Here is a 26476-nt window from a genome sequence, read left to right on the forward strand (position 1 = left end):
TCCTAAAAACCAAACCTCCTCTGTATATTACGCTAGTAGGGAACATGTTATACGTACTGGGGCCACGTACTCCATGACCAGGCTGTATGGCGTCCTTGTCTTTACGTCTTGAAAGATGAAAATTCTAAGAAAAAAAATGTGAATGCCTTTTACCTTTGATGATGGCTGCATGCCTCTGCCTTTGCCTTGCCCAATAACAGGAAGAAATAAAAAAAATGTCTGCTTACCTAGCAAACTTTAGTGATTGACGGATTTAAAAAATGCGCAGGAAATGGGTTTTTTGGCGGGATACATAAATTATTCACATACAACAATTTTTAACGTGTGTTCAGTGTTGGTTTATCTTATAAAGTTCTTGAAATAAGGCATTCAAATGGATGTGAAAAAAATATTAAATCTTTTAGCCTACAGTTCTAATGATAATCTACAACTTAAATATTTTTCTTCTTTAGGAGCAAATTTGATATCAAATGTGAGTTTCAATGTTAATACCGAATTGAATACTAACAATTAAATTAGATATAACTAATATATATATACAGGTCACATACAATGACCTACGGTGAACATTTACCATAAGGTGTCATTATGAGCGTTTGTCCTCCTCTTACATAAAAAAAATATTAGTTATATATCAATATAATTTAAATAAATATGCATCTAGCGTAATTTTCAATATTTATATTAGTAATCGCTATAGCTTTCATTATAAGAAGAAGATAACATGTCAGAATAGCGCCTACATCTGGTTCTGCGTCGGTCACCTAAAATTGTATAATTTAATTATTTTTAATGGAGTATTAAGCAGGCTAAGTTGTTATATGATTAAAAAGATGGGCTGGGAGTTCCTTATCAGTTCTTTTTGCCATGTCAGAACAACTTTACGAACTGAAGTACCTTCATGACGTTTACCAAGTGTTGTTGCACTATAGTATGTTATTGTCAGTCCCTTTGGTCATTAAATGTATTTCTATTTCTGTTGATGACATAGTTTTATGTGAATTGTTTCAGAGTAACAACGCGGATATCATAATTAAATACAACGCATTATACGAAAAAATACAGCAATGTCTCCGAAGCGGTCGGCACCCATTTGTAGCTGTTGCATTAAATTTAGTGTTTGCAATGTTGAGTGTTGAGACAACTGAGGAGCCCTCGTCGAATCGAAGAACCCTTCACATTCATGCGCAAAATATGCTAAAACTTAGCGGGTGTCTAATAACTATGTGCGATATATTTACCAATATGATGGTAGGTAATTTCAAGTTATTTTCTCTTCAGTCGATTGGGAGATTCAGAAACTGAAGCCAAAACGTGCAGACTGTGTTATACCTAGTTATTTAAGGTATCAGTAAATCGTTAATGCTATCTAAACATTCATGAAGTACGAAGTGATCATGGAAATGAAATTCCTAGACGTACAGATAAAATATCTATGTTAATGTTTTAATGTAGGTATCTCATTATCGTAATAAAGTAAAAATATTGAATAAGTAATATTTTTGAAATGATTACTTGTTGTGTGTTCATTAAAACAACACGGAAGCTAAAAAAGGAGTTTATAGAGTTTTTATTCGTTGTATATCCAACGCAAGAACTTCTGAATAAGTAGATCAAATTAAAATTCTGTATGTAGATAACAACATAATAACATAAATGAGTGCATGAAGTATTTTTGCGGCTAAATAGCGTCCGGGCGGGCCACGTCCCGTCCAACAGCTAATTTTATAATTTAAGGCGAAGAGTAAGCAGAAAACACGCAAACATGGTGTTTTTAGACAAATTTTGCGGTGAAAGTATAGCATTTCGAGCTATGAACACTACTACAATCCTGTTACACATATCCTTAAGTCTCATTTGTAGGTTGCTTAAATGCTTGCTGTTGGTTATAGTTAACACTGCCGAGCCTTTTGGAATCACCACTTTTCTTTTAAGTTAAACAAGTTTTTTGGCATGGCGTGACGCATTTTTTTGGTACTTTTCTCAGAAAAGTTATTCTTATACCTTGTACTTTTTTGTGTAGGTTCATGTTAGTAGTGAATAACGAGGATTGTAAGCATATAAACTGTTTTCCACGCAAGTATTTTAAAAATATTGGCTTTGTTACATAGATGGCGGGCCGGCAGCCGTGAACTCATATCGCTCAAGGTCGCTAGCATTTAGTGTCGCCTTAAGCAGGAAGCCCACCTGATGTAGGAAAATGACGTATAATATACGCGCGGCAAATCCTCGTACGTGCCTCAGGGTCCAACGTGCATCCGCTCGCTGTCGGTTTTGGAGCTTCTGTCGTTCGCTCGCTCGTGCGCAGTTGGGACGGTTGTAGTTTAGGTTTGCGCGACGAATACTTAAAAATGGACAATTGACAATGAAAATAACTGTTTTGATACTCGAAAAAGGTGCAGGCTAGTATAGGAGCCTCCAGTTACCAGAAATTTTAAAGTTATTGCTAATTTGGTTTACAAGAATGAATTGGCAAACCAGACTAGACAAATTTAGTTGCCGTGGGCTGTTCAGCTTGAACATCAGCTGCCGCGGCAATAGCTTTGTACTAAATTTATATCAACAAAATATTGGCACGCGCGGCAAATGGAGGTCAACTCGGGTCGAACATGGGCTCGCGCGGCTGCGCGCGGCAGCCGCAATGTGTACGCACCTTTAGAGATACGTTGCCGAGGGCACTTCCCGGTTCGTCGATCGTTAATGAGAACAAGTTCGAAAAGCAAGTTGATTTATACGCATTATATATATATATAATGATATATTGACGCATACCACCTGTTGACGACGAGCAGGAGAAAAGGATAGCATTGAACGAAAAATAAGGTGCAAATAAATAAAAAAAATAAATTTCACAAAACTTCTTACAGGAAATACGTGTTTTTGAGAAACTCTTACAAATTTATGAAATAAATACATCTCCATTACATACCTACGCAAGGTTTCTATCGCAATGTTTTCTTACAATTTATGAGTACATTATGATCTACCAAAGTTCAGATAAAATTTGTACAAAATTGCAGATATTGTAGGTTATACTGAATTTGTTTCTTAAAACTTTTATTTTCTGCTTCAGTAAAAATATTTTTTAGAAAGATGCGATTATACGTCATAGTCACTTCAAGCGTATTAATAAAAAAATGACGGGTTAGCCTCAACAAGCTATTCTTACTTGCGTCGTATTGGTTTGGAAACACCAAGTGAAATATGCCAGCCGGTATCAGCCTGAGCGGTAGAAGGCTTAATGAGCCTGAGGCTAAGTTGATGATGAACTTTACATTTTCTTGATTTCAAAAATGGTAAAACTACTCTCTACTTACATACTTTGTGTCCCTAGCACCAAGACACCTGGAGGGTTCTATGCTGTTGTCTCGCGGAGGCTTGCAGAGGCAGCACTTTAAACCAAAGCATATGCTCTCATCTCGTTCCCTTGGTGAGTTTCATTAATTATGTTGCATGAATTTATTTATTTAGTATGATATCAACTAGATACAGGTACTTTTTTGTATTTTATTACAGTAGGTATCAATACCTTACTTGGGTTGGCATTAGAAATTGGCATCCCGAATTTGGTGTTTGTATGGATTTTATTTTATGGAGGTTCAATTGTCACCCCCAAGGAGATTCGTTTTTTCTTTTTTAATTTTCGTTTGAAGTTATATAAAAGCCGGAGGCACGGAGAGTGGGCAGCCCCTACCCTCTGTAACTAGGCAGCTGGGCGAGCCGGAGTGGCTGAGGCTGGACGGATGGGCTCCCCACCCTTTTAAATAGTAACCGAACATAAACTCAAATTAAAAAAAAGTGAAACAAAAATAAAATACTCCTTTCCCCGCTTTGGGCGTTGAAAGTGCATAGTAGGTTTATGTGTGTGTGTGTGTAGTAAGTGTATATCACTCCCCCATCCGTCTACTCCACCTCTCAACTATGCATTACCTACGACGTATCTCAATTTAAATTAATTTTCTTTATACTTATGTATACATCCCTATTATTTCACAACATTAACGGCCGTTCCCAATATTCAGTCTATCTCATCTATCATCGAATCCGGTTCTCTGTGAAAAGATAAGTTCATTTTTCGCACAACCAAAATCACTTTATGTATTTAGTTCAAGCGATGACACTTATGAATGTCAAAAATTATAGCTACTTTTTAACATTTACCACCACTGTGGAAAAGGTTGGCTTTAATGAGAAGAAGTGGCAAGAGACTCATTGTTACTCTTTTAAATCAACATTTTTAACCGACTTCCAAAAGGAGGAGGTTATCGATTTGATCGGTATTTTTTTTATGTATGTACACCGATTACTCTGAGATTTATGAACCGATTTACGTAATTCTTCTTTTGTTTGATGCGAAGTAGATGTCATTTGGTCCCATAAAAATTTACATAGTTTGGCCCAATAGTTTTCATTTTATGAACATTTATATGAAAAATTTCGTCTACCTGGATGACATAATTGTTTTCTGTGTACGGCTTTTTTTTAGAGTTTTCATTCAAGTTGATTATATATTATTATTAACTGACACTAAAACGTAAAAAATAAACTACCTTTAAAATAGTATTTTATTAATATTAAAGGTTTCCATAAGAGGTGTATTAAATTAAATTTTTAGTTATTTGATACTTTTCAGTTTTTGAAGTCGGTTTTTTAAACATAATAGTTTATTTTTTTAATTTATTAGTTAATAATAATATATGACGAGGAATGAACCTCTGTATTGTTTTTAAAAGGTGTGACGTCATTACTATTGACATCACAATTGCTATCTTGTTGAAGATCACTCATTGGTTCTTCTAAAGAAAACGAGTAGGTATTTTATTACTTTCGTTTCGGGCAGCGTTACGACGTCCCAGAGAAGTCCGTACCGTACGACAGCCCGAGCACGACTGACTGCAGTGACGCTCGTGCGGGCTATATTTATAGGACTTTTTTATATAAATGTTCATATATATGTAAACTATTGGGCTAAACTATGTAAAACTTTTATGGGACCAACAACCAAACAAAAAAAAGACTTGATGAAGCAGGATGTCTGTGAGACATGTTAGGTAAAATAAAAAAATTATTGTTACAGTGTATACAACACTGCCAACGGGGGAACTTGGACGTTATCGTGTTATTGGAGAGCTTAATAAATAAACATGATCGTAATGCCAATTTATTTTTCGCTAACAATGGAATGGCGATATTTAAAAGGTAAGACTTATTTAATATGATTAAATAGTGATAAGCTAGGATTCACCCAATGGTCGAAAGAGATTTTTCTTGATTGTTTATTCCGCTAATATTTGGCGAGTCAATACCTCCTGAGGATACCTCGTGTAGAGGCAAAACACGTGTCGAATTGATTAAAGACAATTAATATAAGCGGAATTAAAACTCAAGAAAAATCACAAAATTTGGATAGCATTTAGATAATTAATTCACAGATTGAACTTTCATTATTATTATTAAGTGTATCGTGCTATCCTTTGTTTGTATGTATTCTCATACCGGAACCGGAAGTTCGTCTTGACAACTTCATAAAAGTCCGATGAAACCGGCCAAGTAATCCGCCAGAGTACCCAGTACCATCAGTTTTCGACTGCTCGATAGCAATAGATAAGGAGAACAGAGCTAAGTCCATTATATACGTGTTATAGACCTTTTTATAGTCAATCCATGCTGCAGAGAGGTTTTTCCTATTTCGGTGTACCAACCTGTTGGTAAACGGCCATATCAAGGACGAATAGGTCCTTGCAGTCCGAGACTCAATCTTACTTATTATTTCGCAAGATTTACCTTATTAAATACTTTTTTTATATATGAGAAGGCAAACGGGCAAGAGGCTCACGGGATGGGAGTGATGAGACATCCGCCCATGGACATCCGCAACAAAGGTGTCAAGAGATGCGTTACCGGCCTTTAAGGTGGTATGCTCTTTTCTTGAAGGTTCCTAAGTCGTATCTGTTCGGGAAAACAGCAGCCGGTAATTGATTCCACAAAATGGCTGTGCGTGGCAAGAAATTTCTTGAAAAACGCGTATTTGTTGAATACCAGACGTCAATATGATGCGGGTGGCATTTTGCATTGTGACATAAAGTCCGGTTGTGCAATTCAGCCACTGGAATCAACCCGAACAGCTCCATTGAGCTCGATGATTCGAGCCGCTCTTCGTTGTATGCGGTCAAATGGAAGAAGCTGGTACTGGGGAGCGCCCGCCCTGAGGTGAGAACAGTACTCCATGTGAGGCCGAATTTGCGCCTTGTGTAGTTGGAGGCGGTGGCTTACAGTGAATAGTATAGAAGAACTGTCTCGCCTTACTGAGTACAGCAAGCTTTTAAGGGCCACTTTGGCCTCTTCCAAGTGACCACGAAACTAAAAGTCACTCGATATATCGATGTACCAAGGACAGGACCAAGTATGCCGATACAGGCTGTGGAAATTAGGGGATCAACGAATCGAGGGGATACAACAAAGGAAGACTTTTAAGCGCTTAACGCACAAACTTGTGTCATCTTGGGGTTGACTTGGACTAAATTTTGTCGGCCCCATTCCGAGACTTCGCAAAGCATAGTCTCGATTACAGACACAAGTTTGTTCTGGTTCTCGTCGAGTGTTAACGTTAACTTGTACCTAGTGCTAACGTTAACGTGTTTTTGATCTGTAAGAAAGCCGCTTTAATATTGCCCTACAAAATCACTCCCCCTCGCGCACCCTTTATTCTTCGTGTCCTTTTTCATCTGTGACATTGCCATACACCAACGCCACTGCACTGGACCACTACGGTTACCCGGAAAAAATAGAATACAGTACACCGTATATGCCTTTTTGTACTTTAATTATATTCATAAGTAGTCTATCTAGAGTTGTTTCAATGTAATATATTTGTAATAATTTTAATGTTTCGCAAATTCTGTAGCTTACAGATAATTTTTGTAGGTATTACATCGGAAATAATAAGTCGCAAGGAGGTGTACGATTATAGATCTTTTAGGAGTTTAAGTAGTGTAACACTATAGTTTTAAGATCTGAATTTTAAGTCAATAAATTTTCAAAATTATTATACAAAATGATGTTTCAAATAAAATTTAATAATACACAATCGAAAATAATTATGGAATAGAATTCACATTCGTAATTAAAATAAAAATGAGAACTGATCTTCTGTTTATTATTATTACATCTGTCCTCAAAATATCATCATCAATCGAAAGGTAATAATCAAAAATAATAAAAACGATATTGTTAAGAGGCTAACATTGTTGTTTTAATCTCTTAAAGCGAATCTGATTTGTTATAACAAATTAAGTGACCATACTTTATTAACAGAGAGGCTCTCCAAAATCTGCCATGTCTACACCTGTTGAATGCTGCAATTGAAAACGTACCATTTGCTTATATTGGTGCGATTTTAGAAGCAAGGAAAGTTTTCCACGATTTGCACATGATAGCTCACATGCACGGTCCTTCCTCGCAGGTATTTTCATCAATTTATTTTTCTAATTATTTCTCTAGCCCACTTTCTATCCAACTTCACAAACCATTTCAAGAACAGAAGAATAATTACATAAGCTACTTTTACGTCCTTTTTTACCGAAGTGATAATGAGGAAATTAATGGAACTAGAAATTACTAATTCTCCTACTTCTTAGTAAACGTTCTCAGCAAACGTCAGCCAATAAAATCTTCATATCCACAATTAGGTGTTTTTCACATGTCGGTCGGAATTATGTATACTTATTTTTGTTTTAGGTAGCCAAATGGAAATCAGTCATTTTATACTCACGCGAAAAAGGTATGAGATTTTCAAAGTTCTTAATTTTATAAATATGCACTGATTGTATTATTTATAGTAGAAATATTGTCTTTTTTAGTTTTTGGCAAGTACAATATTAAAGAGTCTCAAAATATTATTCATTATGACGATACAGAAAACAACGCCTTAGCAAAAGAAGAATGCAGCTTACCAAAGAATAGTTTTAAAAAGGATGACAATACAACTACATTATTTAATAACATATTACAAGAGGTGGAAACACACAAAGCTATTGATAGGCAATACCATAGTAACCACCATAGTAACATTCTAAATCAGTATTTAGTTGAAGTTCCAAATATTGGTGAGCAGAGTCAACAAGCAATTTTACGTCGAAGCGATCGAGATTTGTCTTTTTCTTTTTTAAAACTACCACATTGTCATCCATATATCGAAAATCATGACATCAATAGTAGAATACCATGCACAAATAATAATAATGAAGAGTCCAAAATAATAATTAATAAGAAATATGAAGGAAATCACAAAAAATGCGTAAGGGATTCTTTCAGTTTTACACCTCTATATGCATCGACACCAAAAGTTTCCGACAGTTTTCGGAAAAAAACTAACAGCAACAGATTTGGTAAAATTCCTCACAGAGATCGTCGACAATACAGAATTCCTATTTCCAATAAGAATAACGCTCGTGATACCCTAAACGTCAAAAATAGTCTGAGTAATCGATCGCTTAGTTCGAAGATTTTAAATGCATTGAACAGTTCTTGCACAACGATTGTCCAGGGTTTACAAAATATGTTTAAACGAAAAACTATAAATGATACACGCGAGAAGATGGATATAAGAAGCAAAAAAAATAATTATAGCTTTACAAACTATATGAACATAAGGGATAATGTTCTTTCTGACAGTGATGGTGACAATAATTTCTCTCGGTTCAGTCACAGAAGTGCATCAGAATGTAGTACATGTAACAGCAGTGCTGAATTAAGACGGAAATCTAAATCAGATCCATCACTCAGGATAACTATAAAGAAGTTGAAGTTAGGCATGATGATCTACGGGTGTGATTTTAAGGTTCGAATATTTTTTTTATATACCGAGGAGGTACTCAGATTTTAAGAGTCTCAGATCGGCGGACCAAGATTATTACTGACGTGGAGTGATTTTCAGTCATTCTTAACGATCTTCCTGGTCTCAGTAGCTTTATCGCTCAAAGAAATATAGCATCCAATAAAAAAGATGAATACACAAGCATAGGTTTAATGATGGAAACTGTTATGGCTTTACTTGATGGTAGCTGATATACGTTTCACTTGATGGTAGCTGATATAGGCTTCACTGTGTGGTAGCTTTCACTTATTGATCAAACCTACTACATGACTAGGGTTGGCAAGCGTACTCTAAAGTAGAGTATTATACTCTGTATAATATAATTTACAATCTATATATATATCAGCCATAGGGTGCGCTAAAAACTTTTTACATAAACAGACAAACGGGCACTTGCCAGACATGTTCATTACACAAAATGACTTTTATTAATAATTTTGTGAAATTTACTTTGTGGGACCCAAATTCACAAACTCGGTGTTTGTAACGCAGCCACAATCAGGCACCTACGAGTATAATGGCAACGTGACAAGTTGTTCATTCTTAAAAAATTAAATTATTATGTACCCTTTTTATTAATTGCGCCCACTGAAATCAATGCTAGACCTAGAGCCTCTTCCAGTTATAATTGGCAACCCTGTGCTTGATATTTTTTTTAATTATGAAATTCTTTCTTTCAGCGAATTGCCAAGACATATTGGCCGAATGAAAAATACGTTACACCCAGATCTCTTTATAACTTATACCGAAAAGTAATATTAAAAAAATAAATATATTATTAATGGTATGATTTCTTTACATACACCAATAGCCAGGTATTACAATTATAGTGTTTTTGCAATACTTGGTGCCTGGAGCGCCTGGAGAGTATTATCTTATCAATATTGAATCATAACTCATTTTTCTTGCAGTGAACAATATTTTTTATTGCCTTGTATTTAGTAAATTGTTTAAATAAGCTACAAAATACATTAGATATAGTATTATGGAGTACTCCAGGAAACCAACGCTGTAATATGTATAAGCTGTGGAGGAACCCTTCTTCAGGTTTTATAATATTTTTTTCATTTGGTTTCACTTTGTAAAACATATTATGTCAAACTGAAAATGGAAATTTATTCTATTCTATTATATAATGTGTATAATCCGGAAATCTATACTATACCCAGCAGTACCTAGGAATTGTATGAAGATAGACCTATGAAATATTAATAATGGAAAAGGTACTTTGCTAGGTAAACACTATAATACCGAATAAGCAACGGGTAGATGCTTAAAAGACGGAAACAGTAAATTGTGTGTTACAAGTGCTGAAAGTAGATTATTGCAAACGAGCTGTCATACAGTTGTGGGAAAATGGCGCGTTTTTGTAACTGGACTTTTTTTACAAGAAAACTAGGCGACGGAATCGTAAACAGCCTATTCTGTTTTAGACAAATGTTGAAGTGAAAATAATTAAATGAAAATTGGTTATGTATAAAATTTTGAGGATTAAATGCTTCAGACGTACGGACTCATTTAATTTTCTTCGTATAAAATCTATCCGATTTTATTTTATGTATGGAAACTCTTTGCTAATAATACTTTGTAAATTGGCTTGTAAATGTAAACTAACTGCATGCGAAAGTTTTCATTTTCGAATAATAGTTAGCTAAAATCTCTGAAAATATGTGTAACCAGGCTAGCGAAACTCTAAGAAAAAAGTGATTCAATCGATGGTATGAAACAAGCAGTGATTGATAGATTGACAGATGACGTAAATAACTATAAAATTGTAAAAAAATGCAGATAGTCGAAATCCACTACGCTTTAAGCAACTATTCGTTTTCAAACTTAGGTGGATTATACTTCATCGCCATATTGTAATTACTATTTCAAACTTTTGTCAAATCTCACTGCACGTTTCATACTAAATTAAATTTCAATTTTTCTTAGGCAGTCCCACCTCTTATTACCTACGTAGTAAGTACATCCTCTTTCTGTTTAACAACTATATTGAAAACGAATTTGAGTAGGCATGTAGATATTTGTGTAAGGAATTTTTTTTATGGAATAGGAGGACAAACGAGCGTACGGGTCACCTGGTGTTAAGTGATCACCGCCGCCCACATTCTCTTGCAGCGTTGCCGGCCTTTAAGGAAGATGTACGCGCTTTTTTTGAAGGCACCCATGTCGCATCGTCCCGGAAACACCGCACAAGGAAGCTCATTCCACAGCTTAGTAGTACGTGGAAGAAAGCTCCTTGAAAACCGCACTGTGCGAAGGTCGAATCAGGTTAAACAGCTCTTCGGAACACTCCCCGTGATAAATGCGGTAGAAGACACACAATGAAGCGACGTCTCTACGCAACGCCAAGTGATCCAGGCGTTCACAGAGCACTGGGTCCCCGACAATTCGAGCTGCTCTGCGTTGCTCGCGGTCAAATGGATCGAGCAGATACTGGGGTGCGCCAGACCAGAGATGACAACAATACTCCATGTGTGGCCGGACCTGCGCTTTGTAGAGTGCTAGAATGTGGGCCAGCTTGAAGAATACTTCAATATACCCCCAGGTTCTTCGAAGCAAATTTGGCTTTGCCCTCCAGATGGCCACGGAATTGGCAATCGCTCGAGATTTCGAGACCCAGTATTCCGATACTAGGCGAGGCTTTAAGGGAAGTGTTGTCGAAGAGCGGTGATACGACAAATGGGGTTTTTTTGTGGTAAACGCGCAAACTTGAGTCTTCTGGGGGTTAAATTGGACAAGGTTAAATTTACCCCATTCCGCGACCTTCTCGAGAGAGGACTCGATAGAAGACACAAGTTTCTCCCGGCACTGGTCGACGATTTCCCGAGAGAGACCTGCATGGCCCGTGTATACGGCATCACCAGTGCTGTCGTCTGCATAGCAACGAATGTTTGAGGTGTCCAACATATCATTGATATGCAGAAGAAACAGCGTGGGAGATAGCACACAGCCTTGGGGTACTCCAGCGTTCACGGGCTTTGGTATCGAGCAATAACCGTCGACAACGACCTGTATGCTGCGCCCTGTGAGGAAGCTGGAGGTCCACTTGCATAAGCTCTCGGGAAGCCCAAATGATGGAAGTTTTGAGAGGAGCGCCTTGTGCCATATACGATCAAAGGCCTTCGCTATATCCAGGCTTACTGCCAAGCCTTCCCCCTTGCTTTCAATAGCCGCCGCCCATCTATGTGCTAGGTATACCAGAAGATCGCCAGTCGACCGACCATGGCGAAAGCCGTACTGCCGGTCGTTGATCAACTGGTGACCCTCAAGGTATACCGAGAGCTGGCGGTTAATTATGCTCTCCATGATTTTGGAAAGCAGGGAGGTAATCGCTATAGGCCTGTAGTTTGCCAGATCCGAACTGTCTCTTTTTTTTTGGATCGGATGGACAAGGGCTGACTTCCATGAGTCAGGGACTACGCCTTTTGAATAAGAGTGCCGAATAAATGCGTTAGCACCAGCGTCAACTCAGGGGCAGACGTTCTAAGCACGATTGGAGAAATGCCATCCGGCCTGCTCGACTTCCTGACGTCCAACGAAAACAGAGCTCGCCGAACAGTTTTTGTCTGAACTGTACTTCAGGCATGGAGCGCTGACGCCGCGGGATGGTCGGCGGTATTTTTCCGTTGTCGTCAAGAGTCGAATTGGAGGCAAAAAGAGTGCAGAGGAGATCGGTTTTCTCTTTTACCGTATGGGCCAGGGTGTCATTCCTCATGTGCAACGGAGGCATGGACGGCTGGTGTAAGTTACCAAGAGCAGCTTTCGACAACGACCAGAACTTGCGTGTTCCGGTCGGGTAACTGGAAAGCTGCTCGCCAATTTTGGCGACGTGCTTCGATTTCACACGGGCGATTTGCCGCTTAAAAAATCTGGAGGCACGGTTATATTTCCTCTTCAGAACTTTGCAGTTCGGATCCTTTGAGCCCAGCGCCGCAACCCAAGTTCGATACGCCTGTTTTTTGCAGTCGATCGGAACTACAGAGCTTGGTATAAAAATATCCATGCCCTGCAGTATCACATCGGCTACTGCAACGTCGCAGGCACTAGGATCATCCGAAGGGAAACAAACCTTGCCCCAAGGGTAGGATGCAAAAAAGGAACGCATCCTATCCCAATCTGCTGACTTGTAGTGTCGGCGTCGGATAGGCACTACACTCCTGACCAGGCAATGGTCGGACGTTCCGAGAGGGGCGTCGACGGTGACCTGGTAACTATCCGGATGTGTAGTCAGCAGAAGATCTAATAAGGACGGCATTTGGCTATCCACATACGGGAGCCGCGTTGGCGACTCAACCAATTGGGACAGACCATACGCCAATGCAAAATTATGCACAGATCGCCCTGCGTAGTCTGTGGTACGTGATCCAAGCCATTCGGCATTGTGCCCGTTGAAATCACCCAAGACTACGATTTCAGCGGAGGGGATCTGTGCAAGCACGTCATCAAATGCCGCTTGAACGCAGCCCATGACGTGATCCGTTTCTGATCCGAAAAAATTATGCTCAATTTTGTACCCGGGGTACGTTAAATATGACGTATTTTATTTATATAATAGTGTATATACTTATAATGTATTATAATTTTATATATATAATAGAATATTTTAATAAGGGGCGAGACGAGCAGCACGTTCAGCTGATGCTTATTGATACGCCCTGCCCATTACAATGTAGTACCGCTCAGAGTTCTTGAAAAACAAAAAAACTTCTGAGCGGCACTACACGCTCGTCACCTTGAGGTATAAGTTGTCGAGTCTCATTTGCTCAGTCATTTCACTAGCTACGGCGCCCTTCAGACCGAAAAACAGTAATGCTTACACATAATGAATGCTTCACGGCAGAAAGAGGCGCCAAAAAAAAAAAATTAATAGTTCGTAAAAAATATGTTTGATTCGGGGAGGAGAGAGAGAGCGTAATAGGAAAGGGACAACGCTCCTGTGATTCCTCTGGTGTTGCAAGAGATTGTGTCGGCGGTGATCACTTAACGTTTGTCCTCCTATAACATAAAAAAGGACAGATAGATAGCGGCGTTAACACTAGGTATTAGTGCTGCTTACACAACCACCATGGCATCCACACAGACAACTTAGCGGGCAACAGAAGTATACATATACCTAACAGAGTTAGTCAAAGATCTTTGACAGTCAAAGATAGCATATTGTGATGCAACTTCTGCAACTAGCGGTTAGTATTTAATAACCTTACCAGTTTTAACTTCAACTTTGTTCATCAAGCCTACAATGCTGTCATCACCTTTCATTATATTTCGTAGGTTTGTTTCACCTTTAGCGTCTTCTTTATCATTAGGTATAAAGACCACTTCGTCAAGCCCCTCCGTTGTTATAGGTAATATATTATGTTCTTCTTTAAATATTTCTGCTTTTCTATCAGTGAGCCAATCTTCTTCGTAATACCTGTCAAAGACCTTTGTAGTCGCTTTTTCTTCTAACTCTTTTGTATCTCCTGTAGGCTCTTTCTGAGCAGTGGTGACTGCTATCTCATCAGCATTTTCTTTGACTGGTCTATATAAGTCACTGTGACTGTTGTGTACAATGAATATGTCAGAAGTGTTGTCAACTTGACTTGAAATCGTGGTCAAAGTAAAAAAGGGATCATTAATAGCTCGCATTGATCATTGATCTAGTGGAGGAATTTTGGGTTGTTTTAAAAAAAAACATAAGGAAGCTTGCGGCGGCCTCACTTTTCTGACCTAACTGACACATTAATAACCAAAAAATAATAAGAAAATAATAATAATAAATCTTAATATATATAAATTACGTGACACGTTGTTTGTCCGTGAAGGGCTCCTAAAGTACTGAACGGATTTAAATGGGGTTTACTTCATGGAGTGCAGTTTGGTCCAACTTGAGAGATAGGATAGTTTTTATTTCGATTTGGGACCCATAATTATTTTTATTTTCAATATTTGTATTGTATGGACTTATTTTCTATGAGAGAATATAGTGACGCACGGTTTGACAGTGCTGCTGTGAAACAATTTCATTATAGTTAACAACAAGAATGAAAGAATTTCAAACATCAAGAATGCTCCCTGTATTCTTGATGTTTGAAAATATTATTGAAAAATTCCTATAAAACAGTTTTTTTTTATTATCTACAGAACAACGTCTGTCGGTTCAGCTATATATAAAAATAGGATTCATATATATATATATAAATAGGATTCATTTTGTGCCATTAGACCATTAACAAAAAAAAATATTGCACAAGTACTGCTTGATGACAGAAGAAGGCGCTGATGGGTTCCCATCTAATAAATATAGGTGTTAATTTCAATGAAGCTCATTAAAATATCTTACAATTGTTGTGTTAAATTATGTAGACAACAATTACTGTAAGATATTTTAATGAGCTTCATTGAAATTAACACCTATATTTATTAGATGGGAACCCATCAGCGCCTTCTTCTGTCATCAAGCAGTACTTGTGCAATATTTTTTTTGTTAATGGTCTAATGGCACAAAATCAATCCTATTTATATAATATACTAGCTGAACCGACAGACGTTGTTCTGTAGACAATAAAAAACATACTGTTTTATAGGAATTGATCAATAATATTTTCAAACATCAAGAATGCAGGGAGCATTCTTTATATTTGAAATTCTTTCAGTCTTGTTGTTAACTATAATGAAATTGTTGTACGTAGGAACTACGATGTATAACGCACGCGCACAATCGACGCCCCAAACAAGTCATTCTATACATTGCCTCTTTGATAATTTATACGTCTAGATAGAGCTTGTTGCTGCTAGACAAGCGATGAAAACAGGGCAGGTTTATTACTGTAGTGTGCGTGACAAGCTACGTCTTACACTTGCAATTTATCTTCTTCTCCTATAAATATAATATAATGAAAATATTCTTTGTTTGAGGCTCTTTCACGCCTAAACCACTGATCTTATCAACATGAAACTACCACCATTCGACGCGAAATTTATCCTAGATGGTTTATGTCTACTTATTTTTCTAATTCCAACGTTCCTTCATTAATTTATTTCCTTTTCAAAATATCCCCAGCGAAGCGGGCGGGAACGGCGAGTTTATTTATTTATGCAAACCTTACAGCATTTCTATTTTACAAATTAATTCCAACTTTAAATTATATACATGTATTGATTATTAAAATATAATGAAATATATAAAAAAGAAGATCATTTGTATGACACTTTGTGTCAGTGTACGTGTATTGCTCAAAATAGAGGTTAACTGTCAACCTCAATTTTTCTGATGTTTTCACAGCGGTCACACTTTATCTAGACGTATACATGATATATGCACTGCCTATATGTTGTACACGGTATCAGAGTTATTAGTGATTTAGGTCAGAAAAGCAACAATAACAAAAAAAAACTAAATAGGAGACACGCAGTTTATGTTTGATACAAATGCCAAACTCAATACCAATCCTGAAAAATATAAAATTTCCTAGGTAATTAATTTAACAAAAGTTTCAAGAATTGTGTGGAACAAATCAATCATAAATATACCTTGTTTAATAATAAATATATTTAATATGAGAAATTTGTAAAAAACAAATAATCTTCGATAGGTATAGTTTGAGTTGTGTGGGCGTGTTTCCCTGAAGTTTTCATTAGAGCCGACTGTAGAATGACTCGTGGCGCACCATATCTTTGGAGATGTCGCTTATGGTCGGTGTTCCTGTAACATTTTTACCACTTAATAATTTATCTTTCACATTATATTGTTGGTAATCCAAATATCCAGTTTGATTTAATAATAGAAAGTATAGCACAATGCCGCCTGTAGGTACATGACTTGTTGGGCTATGTTCATAATATGACCGCGCGGAGCCTCGCGATTGGAGCATTCACATAATAGCCTTTAAACTCGCGGCAGTCCGTCATCAACATTACTGAATCTATGGGCACGTCGCGGTCGTCCCAACTCACGAGGGTGACTCGCGATTAGAGGTGTTCGCAACGGCTATATATTAAAATCGTGTTATTTTCGCGTTTTAAAACGCCTATTATTTTTTACGCTATAATATATTAGTTTGCTTCGTAGAACGACGCGTTTTGATTATCGTTGCAAAAGGAAGTTGTGTCGTGCGCTGTTAAAATAAATATTATTCTACACATTATTACTTTGTAATCGTAATTATAATTACTCAGTTAGAAAAATTTAACTTTAATACCTACATTTTACACGTAATTATTATTTCTCTTAATAAGTATATATTTTATTTATGTAATATAATTGATAAATTCCAAATCCAAAATCCAGTTTATGACCTTTTTTTAAACTTAAATTCATTTCACTAAACTATTATAAAAATAACTTTTATTTAAGTACAAAAAATCAATTACCAATTCAAAATCACTCATAAACGCACGATAATATACCAAATACTACTAATAGTACTAATAATAATCAATAATCAAAATACCTCATACGAAGTTAAGCGAGCCCTTAGCGGCAACCAAATATAAATATATTCTTTGGTTATAAACGCACTGATATATTCGAACAAAAATAATTTAACGCGTTGCATAGCGGAACAAAATATATTCGATTGCCTATTAAAACTGGACTTTCATTTGAATTTAGTTCGTATGCAGTCAGTTTAGAGCAGAATTTGGCATGTAACAAATAGCACGTTTCAAATAAATATTAAATGACTTTCATTTGAATTTAGTTCTTATGCCGTCCTCTTAGAGAATAATTTTGCAGGCGGCAAAAATCGCGTATTGAATAAATATTAAATAACGCTTGCCAGTTTTAATAAATAATAGATTATATGTTTATAAATATATAATACGTTATTTTATCAGCTATCTAATATAACGAACACCTCTACTCGCGATTCAAGACGTTGCGCGCGGGCGGAGCGCACCGCGTGATGACGCATTTAATCCGAAAAATCTTAGTGAAGGTTTAAGAATGGCAAATAAGCTTTGTGATTTCTTTATGAAAATTGATCCGTCTATGGAACGAAGTTTTATTTTTAAGAGGCAAATTGCTAATGCCACTGCTGAATATCAGATTGAACTAAAGGATCTTTTAAAAACTGCCAAACAAGAAAAAAATACAAAATTCTCTAAACCGTTGCCTAAGCCTAAAGATAATAATTAATAAGTATGGTCAAAAACTTCAATTAAATTGTTTTGTATTTTGTCATTTAGGCACGTATAAACCCATATAAATTACCATTCCGTATTCACGATTTCTGTATTCGCGGCATATTTACGGAACATATACCCCGCGAATAAAGAGCTTTTACTGTAGTACAGATCGTATAGGGGCAATTCGACAAAGATTCGAAGAATATGTTTTATAATAAGATATAATACTTATATATTACTAGCTGACGCGACGGACGTTGTTCTGTGCATAATGAATAAAATACCGTTTTTTTATGAATTTGTCAATAATATTTCATAACTCCAAGAATTATTTTGTAGAATATGCTCCCTGTCAATGACGTTCTATATTATGTATAGAAAGTCATTGCTCTCTGTTGTTAACTATAATGAAATTATTGTTTCACAGTAGAACTGTCAAACCGTGCGTCACTAAAATATTCTCATAGAAAATATGTCCATACAAAACAAATATTGAAAATAAAAATAATTATGGGTCCCAAATCGAAATAAAAACTATCCTATCTCTCAAGTTGGACCAAATTACACTCCATGGAGTAATCCCCATTAAAATCCGATCATTAGTTTAGGAATTCATCGCGGACAAACAACGTGTCACGTAATTTATATATATTAAGATAAGATAAAAGAGATATTTGTTAGTCTTCTCTTTAATCGTTTAGTAAAGTAACTACTGAATTTTGTCACTTGCCATTTATCTAATATATCTACCATTATACTTATAAGTATTATGTTATTCGTTTAAGCTTTCTGGACTATTGATTCATGCGCGCATGTTCTTAAAAATAAACTAAATAATTCACATCAGCAGATATAAATTATGTATTTCCTTAGTATATAATATCTTTTGTAAGCACTACAACAATTTAGTGTTCTAACGGGCAAAATAACGAAAAAATAGAAAGTAAATTAAAATATCGAAAAAATAAATAAATGTAGCTTATTAAAATTAGCCCGTTAGCAAAAGGGAACAAGGGGTTGGTATTTTCAATATGATGCGCTCACTTGCGTGTTCCAGAAGCGTTGGTAGCAAGCATAATTATTTACCTGCTATTTGTAGCGTATATTCCAGTTCATTTCGGAAAATTCTGAGCATTCGTTGGACCCCTTCAGTACCGCCCACTGTCAACCCCCACAAAGCGGGTCGTCCGACAAAAACCTGTAAAAGAATATACTTTGTATTGATTTTATTATAGTTACTTATTGATTGGGAGATAGATAGGAACCTACTTAAATATATTCGGGTGAATATAAGTAGTTTTGCAATTAAAATCCTTATAACATTATGCGCACAATAATTGAATAGGTATTCCTCAGAAGAGGTATTTAGTTCGATGCGATTACGGGGCTAAGTTTGCGTCTCCCTTACACCGTCGCTATTTTTAAGACATTTTAATAATTACCTTCAAATATGGATTTAAATATCATAGATCATCACATATCGTCACGAGCTTCTTTTTATTCAACGCTGGTCAGGAAGCTATGTCACTATGGCATCGAATCGAAAAAGGAATCGATATTCTGATTTCATATCTAAACAATAGAATTCAGAAGGTCGACGTGAATGGGAGGAGGTCTCACAAGGGGGTGGGGGTACCACAAGGGTCTTTTCTTCGACCGTTCCTCTTCCTTATCTATATAAATGATCTTCCTAATCTTATAGAAAAAAATACTTTGTTAACATATTTTCTGATGAAAAAAAAGCCCGCTGAGTTTGTTGCGCCCATTCTTCTCAGGTCTGAGGTATTCTTTTTGGAATGGGTGGTAGTTTTTGACTTTTAATAAGTGATCTGTGATAATGTCTGTGTTAAAATTGGGATTTTCTGCAATGGTTTCATCTGGATTTGCAACTGTTACTCGACAGCAGCAAATTACTTAACTGATACTTAGCGGATTGAACAAAATTGATAAGAACCTGTTTATATAGAGCGTGTGGAAAGTCAATTATAGTCATGTCATGTCAGTAACTTCTACCGTCGGCAAAATAAAAAGAAATACGCTCATCTCTGCGCTGCTTTATCACTTCTGGCTGGGCAAATCGTTACACAGTTGACAGCTTTTGATCCAAGATGGCTTGTGGAGTGAACATGATGTTTCTTTACCCAAGTGTTTTCAAGCTCAGCTATCGGGTCTTTGGATTGACTTTGGGCCAACATTTCGAGGTTGGCGGAAGATTTAACTTTTGCGATCCGAAATACAGTGTTTTTCGGGCTATTAAGTCCTAGCTAATACAAACTACCTACCTTTTGATTATTTAGTAAAAAATTCCACTTGGCAGAAGGGAAATACACTTGCTGTAGTTCACGCCCCTTGTCACAGGAAACTTTGACATGGGTCACTTATTTTGTGGTATAAATTTTTAAAAACCCGAAAGTGGCTCTTTATCCTAAGGAGGATCTCTTATTACAGCGTGATTCTTGGCGAAGGCCTCGTTTCATAATTTACATTCAACCCTGTCCATGGTTTTTCAGTTTGAACCAACTATTTGAGTTCGTAATTCCACCGTTTGTGCTGCCTACCTGTACATCTTTTTTCCCTTTGTAATAACTATATTTTATATTTAATGCCATAATTGACTTGCCATTTTAGCACCTAGGGCTAAAGCCTTGTAAACATCCGTCCCGCTTGATACGCCGCCGTCCAGGTACACTTCTACATTATAGTTTCTGACGGCTTCAATCACTTCAGGGAGAGCTTCAATCTGCAAAATAAACGTAAGGTCTACACTATCCAGAGTAGGGGAGAGCAGGTAGGATTCATACAGTGGTCATATTATTAGTATCCAACACTCTGATGCGTTTGTATTTATATGTGTGACTCCCGCGTTTATGGGTATAGTATAACCGCGGAAGCGGCGTGGCAGTACGACTACGAGGTTCGTTGAATCGAGGCGTAACGTGTTTTCACCCTGCGTAAGTAATTTTTCAATGTACCTTTGAACGTATTTATTACCAATTTTATTTGATCAAATTGTGTTGTAATTTCTTATGGCTCATGAATTGATGCCGTAGTTTATAATGTCAGTGTTCCTTTTGAGCTAAGTTTAACGGTTATTTTTATATTAAATTGTTTTGTCAAATATTTAGGTTGGGGCACCTTCGTACAGTTATGAATGGGGTGGATTCATACTGTACGAATGCTCCCCCTTGAGGTCAGATAATGTGATTACTTAGACGTTATTTTATTATAGAATCATACCGCGAATATATGTCACGGGGCGAGTCCCCTACTAACGGGAGAGGTAGTTGAAGACGAGGATCAGATGTATATGTACAACAACAACAAGCCCTACCTGAAGAAATGGATCTCACACCTAATCAACACAGCAGCTGTATCACCCTCTTTACTGTCTTAATTAATTATGTGAGACAGAGCCAGAAATTATGTGACCTTAAATTAGACAGAAATGCATGCAAAACATCGAAGAATCGTATATTGCCAGTTAATTTGAAGTTCAAGAATATATTTACTGATACATAGGCTGCACTAAAAGTATCGGGAATGGAATATTTCCACTGTTCCTGTCATATTTAAATCTTTTCAATTGAAAACTCCTTGGTTTTAAAAATCGAATACCATTTATTTATTTAAAAAAAAGAATCTCGGTCTTGTCACAAGGTCTTGTCAAACTTGTTTAGTCGTCGAGAAAATGGAATTGACTCGAGAAAATTCTAGAGTCCACGCAGGATCCTCAAATGCTGTATACAACATCGTATCAGGTGACAAATCCTGGATATACGCGTACGAACCCGAAAGAAAAAACCAGTCATGAGTTTGGGTGTTCGAAAATGAGTTAAAGCCAACAAAAATTGTTCGTTCACGGTGTGTTGCAAAAAAAATGGTGGCCATGTTTGTCTCCAAAACCGGTCATGTTACGACTATTCCTCTTGAGGGACAAAGAACGGTTAATGCAGAATGGTATGCTAGCATTAGTTTGCCAAAGTTCGTTTCTGAACTCCGTAAAGAGAACTGCAACCGCCGCATCATCCTCCATCACGACAATGCGAGTTCTCACACCGCGCACAGAACAAAAGAGTTTTTAGAGCAAGAAGACATAGAATTATTAGACCATCCGCTGTACAGCCCCAACCTAAGCCCTAATGATTTCTATACTTTCCCTAAGCTAAAGAATAAATTTCGGGGTCAGAGATTTTCATCACCTGAAGAAGCTGTGGACGCCTACAAAACGGCCATTTTGGAGACCCCCACTTCTGAATGGAATGGGTGCTTCAATGATTGGTTCCATCGTATGGAAAAATGTGCCAAATTTCGCGGAGAATACTTCGAAAAGCAATAAATACATTTTTAAATAGTAATGTGTCACTTCCTTGATTCCCGAAATTTTCAGTGCCGCCCTCGTACTCCTGAAAAGAACAGATTAGAACAGAAAAATCAAAAGACTTGAAGAAGACGTGCATGAGAGAAAACAAAGAACCAGGGAGATGAAACGCGCTTTACACTTGCTAGCAGAGACAAATATCTAAACTAAACCAATGAGACAAAAGAAAACTGTAGATACTGATAGTGAGAACGAGACTCATATAAGTTAAAGAGAAAATTCTTGTTCTTACTTAAAATAAATGTCTGAAAAGCTTAATATTTACAATGAAAATCCTGTTACGACGGAAAACTTAAAAGAATGATTTCTGTTAGTCAAATTCGAAAAGAAAAAAACTGTTCTACATTATATTGGACAGGTGGTAAGATAATTTCGCCCCACTGGATACCAAGTTTAAGTACTGAGATAAAAGCAAAGTACCTATTATTTGTGTGCCAATTCGTAGTTTTGTATAATAAATACCAGTGAGTATATAAATATTATTGATTAATTCATTAGGAAATAAGAAAACGTTTTATTATATTGATTTAACGACAAGTGTTCAATTGATTCATCTTTATTAGTTTTGATCTCAATAAATATGTTGAGTATAAATGCCATTTTAATCACGTTGTATGCAGTCTCACCACTATGCCCCACAGCGTGTACGAAGGTACCACACGTAGGGGTTGCATTCGTACAATTGCCATTTTTTGGAAAAAGCACCACAAGTAGGTTATAATACTGCATATCAACATACAACTTTGTATTATTATAGCCAGATATGCTAGTGATATAGGACTATTAAATATATTTTCAAATAGCTGTAATGCAACATTTTACAAGCCTTAGAGTAAAAAGTGTACGAATCCTACCTGCTCTAACCTACTTATTTCCTATACATATATCTTGGATATTATGATGTCCTAATAGACAACAGCTATAAACGATATAGGACTAAAGTCACAGGATTAAATTCAAAGAGAAAGTGTCAAGTATGAAAGATAAGAGTAATCCGAAGTTTTCAAAGAGAAGTATAAGAAAAATAAGGATTACCGTAGATGGAACCCCATCAAGTTGTCTCGCTCCGTGGTTTGAAACCAATATCCCAGAACAGCCCGCTTGCACAGCCTTTACAGCATCGTCTCCACGCAATATTCCTTTAGCTACAATAGGTAACTTGGTTATACTGTAAGCACACATAATATATTATTAATAATTATAGATTAATATACTATGGATCTTCATTTTTTTTTAAATATTAAAAAATATTGTTTCATTTATCTTTTATTCATTACCTACCTTTTCAGCCATTCAACTTCCTTCCACGTTAAGGTTTTATCAAATAAATTATTCACATAGTTATTTAATCCGCTGCCCTCTCCAGAACTGTGGATTTTTGTGGACAAATTTCCATCAAAGTTAGCTAATCTGTAAAGTGGAACAATTTTGTATAAAAACGATTGAAAAATAAAAGTACACTTTAAAAGGTCTGGTAAACTTGATCGTTAGTAATTCTTACTTCAAGTGACGAGGTAGCGTGAATTTGTTGCGCACATCTGCTCTCCGAAGTCCGAAAATGGGCGTATCGACAGTTAAAGCTATTGCCTTAAATCCCGCTTTTTCAGCTCTTAAAACGAGTTTCTTTGTGATTTCTCTGAAAAATTATAAGTAACGAATCAATATCTATTCATTTATAAGACGACTGTAACGTATTTATTACACATTGTCTAAAATTTTGCGTTTACAATTTAAAAAACGTACGTATAACTTTACGCTCTTGCTGTGTTTTATCAAAACTAAGCATGTAATTGTAGTTTATTAGGTAGAATATGAAGTAAACATAATTTAAAAAAATCTTAAGGGATCTTTTATCTATTACTTTTTTCCTTAGCCATAGACAACATTTGTTTATAGTTATTACAAATATACTCTCAAGGAAAATTACCTGTCGTTATAAATATAAAGTTGAAACCACTTGACTGCATTTGGAGCTGCCTCCGCCACTTCTTCAATAGAGCTCGTTGAAATTGTGCTTAGTGTGTAAATAACGCCTTCAGACTGCGCAGCTTTTTGAAAAAGATTAAAGTTTTGTAGTTGTTTAGTATTTAGTCATTAAGAGTTCTTACGTTGAGCATATTTTTTTTTGTAGTAAGTCGAGGGTAATACTCAAAGTCGAAGTTTATTGTTTTTCTTTCTTACTCTGTGGTGTGATTAATACGTGTAATTTGAGGCGCCTTGTCGTATCGTACCCTTTTTTTCCGAAAGAATAGTCTAAAACTACCTATAGATGTATATGCGGGATACTCGGTGGTATCGTAGTCCAAAACCCAAGCGAGAGGGAAACATTGTGACACCTATTTCTAATTTTCTGATCATTTTAATACCGATTAACGTAAAATATAATTCTTTTCAATGTAGATAATTGAAAAATATTACTTAGAATTATAATTACAACCTCATAATATTATTGACATGTTAGCTTTATTGTGTAGGTACCAAATGATACGCACCCCTCCATTGCCACTCTTAAAAATGTATTAATTTGAAATGCAAATTTGCTAAAGGTAAAATTTTGTACCTTTGGCATTAGCAGTTTCTCCTTCAGGATGGGCCATTCTCTGCATAGCGGTTGGTGATATTCCTATAGGCATTGATACTCTTTCACCTAATATCGTAGTTTGGAGATCGAAATTTGTAATTCCAACCAGACATTTCGGTCGTATTCGGAGCCTAAAAGAAACAGATTTATAAATACAAAAATAATCAAAACAATAGTTATGTTAAAGAGATATTCTGCTAAAGCTTTCCGATATTAGCTTGCTACTAGTACTTTACCCGATTCATATTCACACTAAAATACAGTGTTGGTTTTATTATAATCAAGAATGCTTATTTAAAAGGAAGATTTTTTCAAACTAAAAAGGTTGCATAACAATAATTGCACGTAGTTATTTGAATTTCTCATGGTATTACAACCTTTTCCATGCTGATTCGTTGATACACTAGAATAAATGCTATAAGATACATTCGATCTGAATCTATTAATACTTTTACCTACTGGCTGGTCACATTATACTCACGCTGAATGTATTTTTCATTCAAATTAAAATAGAGAACACCGTGACTCTGTGGTTGCAGGTCATTCATTCATATAATTTTGGCGCCATTTATATTGTAATGGTTATTCGACGTTACAATTAGTACCAACATTCAGTTATGATAGTATTAATAGAATCATTTGTAACCTGTTAATACATATTATATTGTTTTAGTAATTATATTTAGTATATTTTTAGTAATTGTAATAATAAATAATCACATGCAAAATCTTAGTGATGTCACTTTATTATGATGTTGGTAGTTTCGTATTATTAAGGTTGGTAGTAGGGTAACTGTTACGAATTGCTCTCGGCTACTGGGCACTTCTTGTTAGGGCATTCGAAAGTATCGGACGTGCTGGCCTCTGGTCACCCGACTGCCAAATTGTTTTAAATCATTAAATGTTAATTCTCACTCTGTCTTCTTCTATTGACCTAAGTCAGAATGAGAAAAAACACTCCTTAGCGGCTGTTTTAAGTTAGCGGACCATTATTAATAAGGGGGCTATTATTTTGCGACTGGTGTTAAGTTTGAATTAATATTGAGGAGGTTAACATTTTAACACCTTCACTGTTACTATGTTTTTTTTAATTTTAACTAACTAGAAACTCACTCAATTAATAGGACACATCAACTAAATAATTTAGTTATTGAATGCTAAATTTTATACAACTTATTACCATCTGTGGATAGTAGACTTCTGGCGCCATTTACTTAATATGCTCAAATGAACTTACTAAGTTTTCTCATTGCACTGTTTTTTTAAATACTCTCTGAAGATCGTATGAAGCACAAATAACATACCTTTGGAAGGCTTTTTTATTTTCGGCTAATGTCAATTCATCAGTCGCTCCACTCATGTAATAGTCTCGTGTAGCTTTCGGCAGCAGTGCTGTTGCTGCATCTTCCAAATCCTTTATACTTATGAATTTCTCCATAACACTAAATGTTCATGAACAAGTGTTCTCTTGGAGCCAGTGATACGATATACTGGTACAATTATTATTGTTGATAAGACGACACTTAAT

The 26476-nt window shown here is 36.2% G+C and overlaps 2 protein-coding genes across 2 annotated transcripts; one reads left to right on the forward strand and one right to left on the reverse strand.

Moving 5' to 3' along the window:
* Positions 1–356: 356 nt before the first annotated feature.
* On the forward strand, positions 357–9825 carry LOC126971508 (uncharacterized). The gene is made up of 8 exons (XM_050817817.1): positions 357–472; positions 1012–1251; positions 3335–3430; positions 5078–5199; positions 7315–7462; positions 7738–7780; positions 7860–8839; positions 9556–9825. Exons 1-8 carry the CDS (start codon positions 374–376, stop codon positions 9643–9645), a joined length of 1818 nt encoding a protein of 605 aa, XP_050673774.1. The 5' UTR covers positions 357–373; the 3' UTR covers positions 9646–9825.
* Positions 9826–16390: 6565 nt separating this feature from the next.
* LOC126971145 (2-Hydroxyacid oxidase 1) lies at positions 16391–26427 on the reverse strand. The gene is made up of 9 exons (XM_050817295.1): positions 26253–26427; positions 24928–25079; positions 24295–24415; positions 23869–24003; positions 23649–23777; positions 23403–23535; positions 20610–20729; positions 19076–19187; positions 16391–16565 (listed from the first exon to the last, which is right to left on the reverse strand). The coding sequence occupies exons 1-9, from the start codon at positions 26384–26386 to the stop codon at positions 16498–16500; spliced, it is 1104 nt and encodes a 367-aa protein (XP_050673252.1). The 5' UTR covers positions 26387–26427; the 3' UTR covers positions 16391–16497.
* Positions 26428–26476: the final 49 nt, after the last annotated feature.

This window comes from Leptidea sinapis, chromosome 23 (genome assembly GCF_905404315.1).
Source record: "Leptidea sinapis chromosome 23, ilLepSina1.1, whole genome shotgun sequence".
Taxonomy (NCBI): domain Eukaryota; kingdom Metazoa; phylum Arthropoda; class Insecta; order Lepidoptera; family Pieridae; genus Leptidea; species Leptidea sinapis.

What these genes read in the sequence shown, in the direction of transcription:
- LOC126971508 (XM_050817817.1), top strand. Translation starts at nt 374, where the DNA reads ATGGATGTGAAAAAAATATTAAATCTTTTAGCCTACAGTTCTAATGAT. An exon ending in GAGCAAATTTGATATCAAAT is followed by an intron (nt 473 to 1,011) that starts GTGAGTTTCAAT and finishes GAATTGTTTCAG; the next exon opens with AGTAACAACGCGGATATCAT. An exon ending in GGAATGGCGATATTTAAAAG is followed by an intron (nt 5,200 to 7,314) that starts GTAAGACTTATT and finishes CTTTATTAACAG; the next exon opens with AGAGGCTCTCCAAAATCTGC.
- LOC126971145 (XM_050817295.1), bottom strand. Translation starts at nt 26,386, where the DNA reads ATGGAGAAATTCATAAGTATAAAGGATTTGGAAGATGCAGCAACAGCA. An exon ending in AATAAAAAAGCCTTCCAAAG is followed by an intron (nt 25,080 to 26,252) that starts GTATGTTATTTG and finishes TGTTTCTTTTAG; the next exon opens with GCTCCGAATACGACCGAAAT. An exon ending in ACGCTACCTCGTCACTTGAA is followed by an intron (nt 23,778 to 23,868) that starts GTAAGAATTACT and finishes TCCACTTTACAG; the next exon opens with ATTAGCTAACTTTGATGGAA.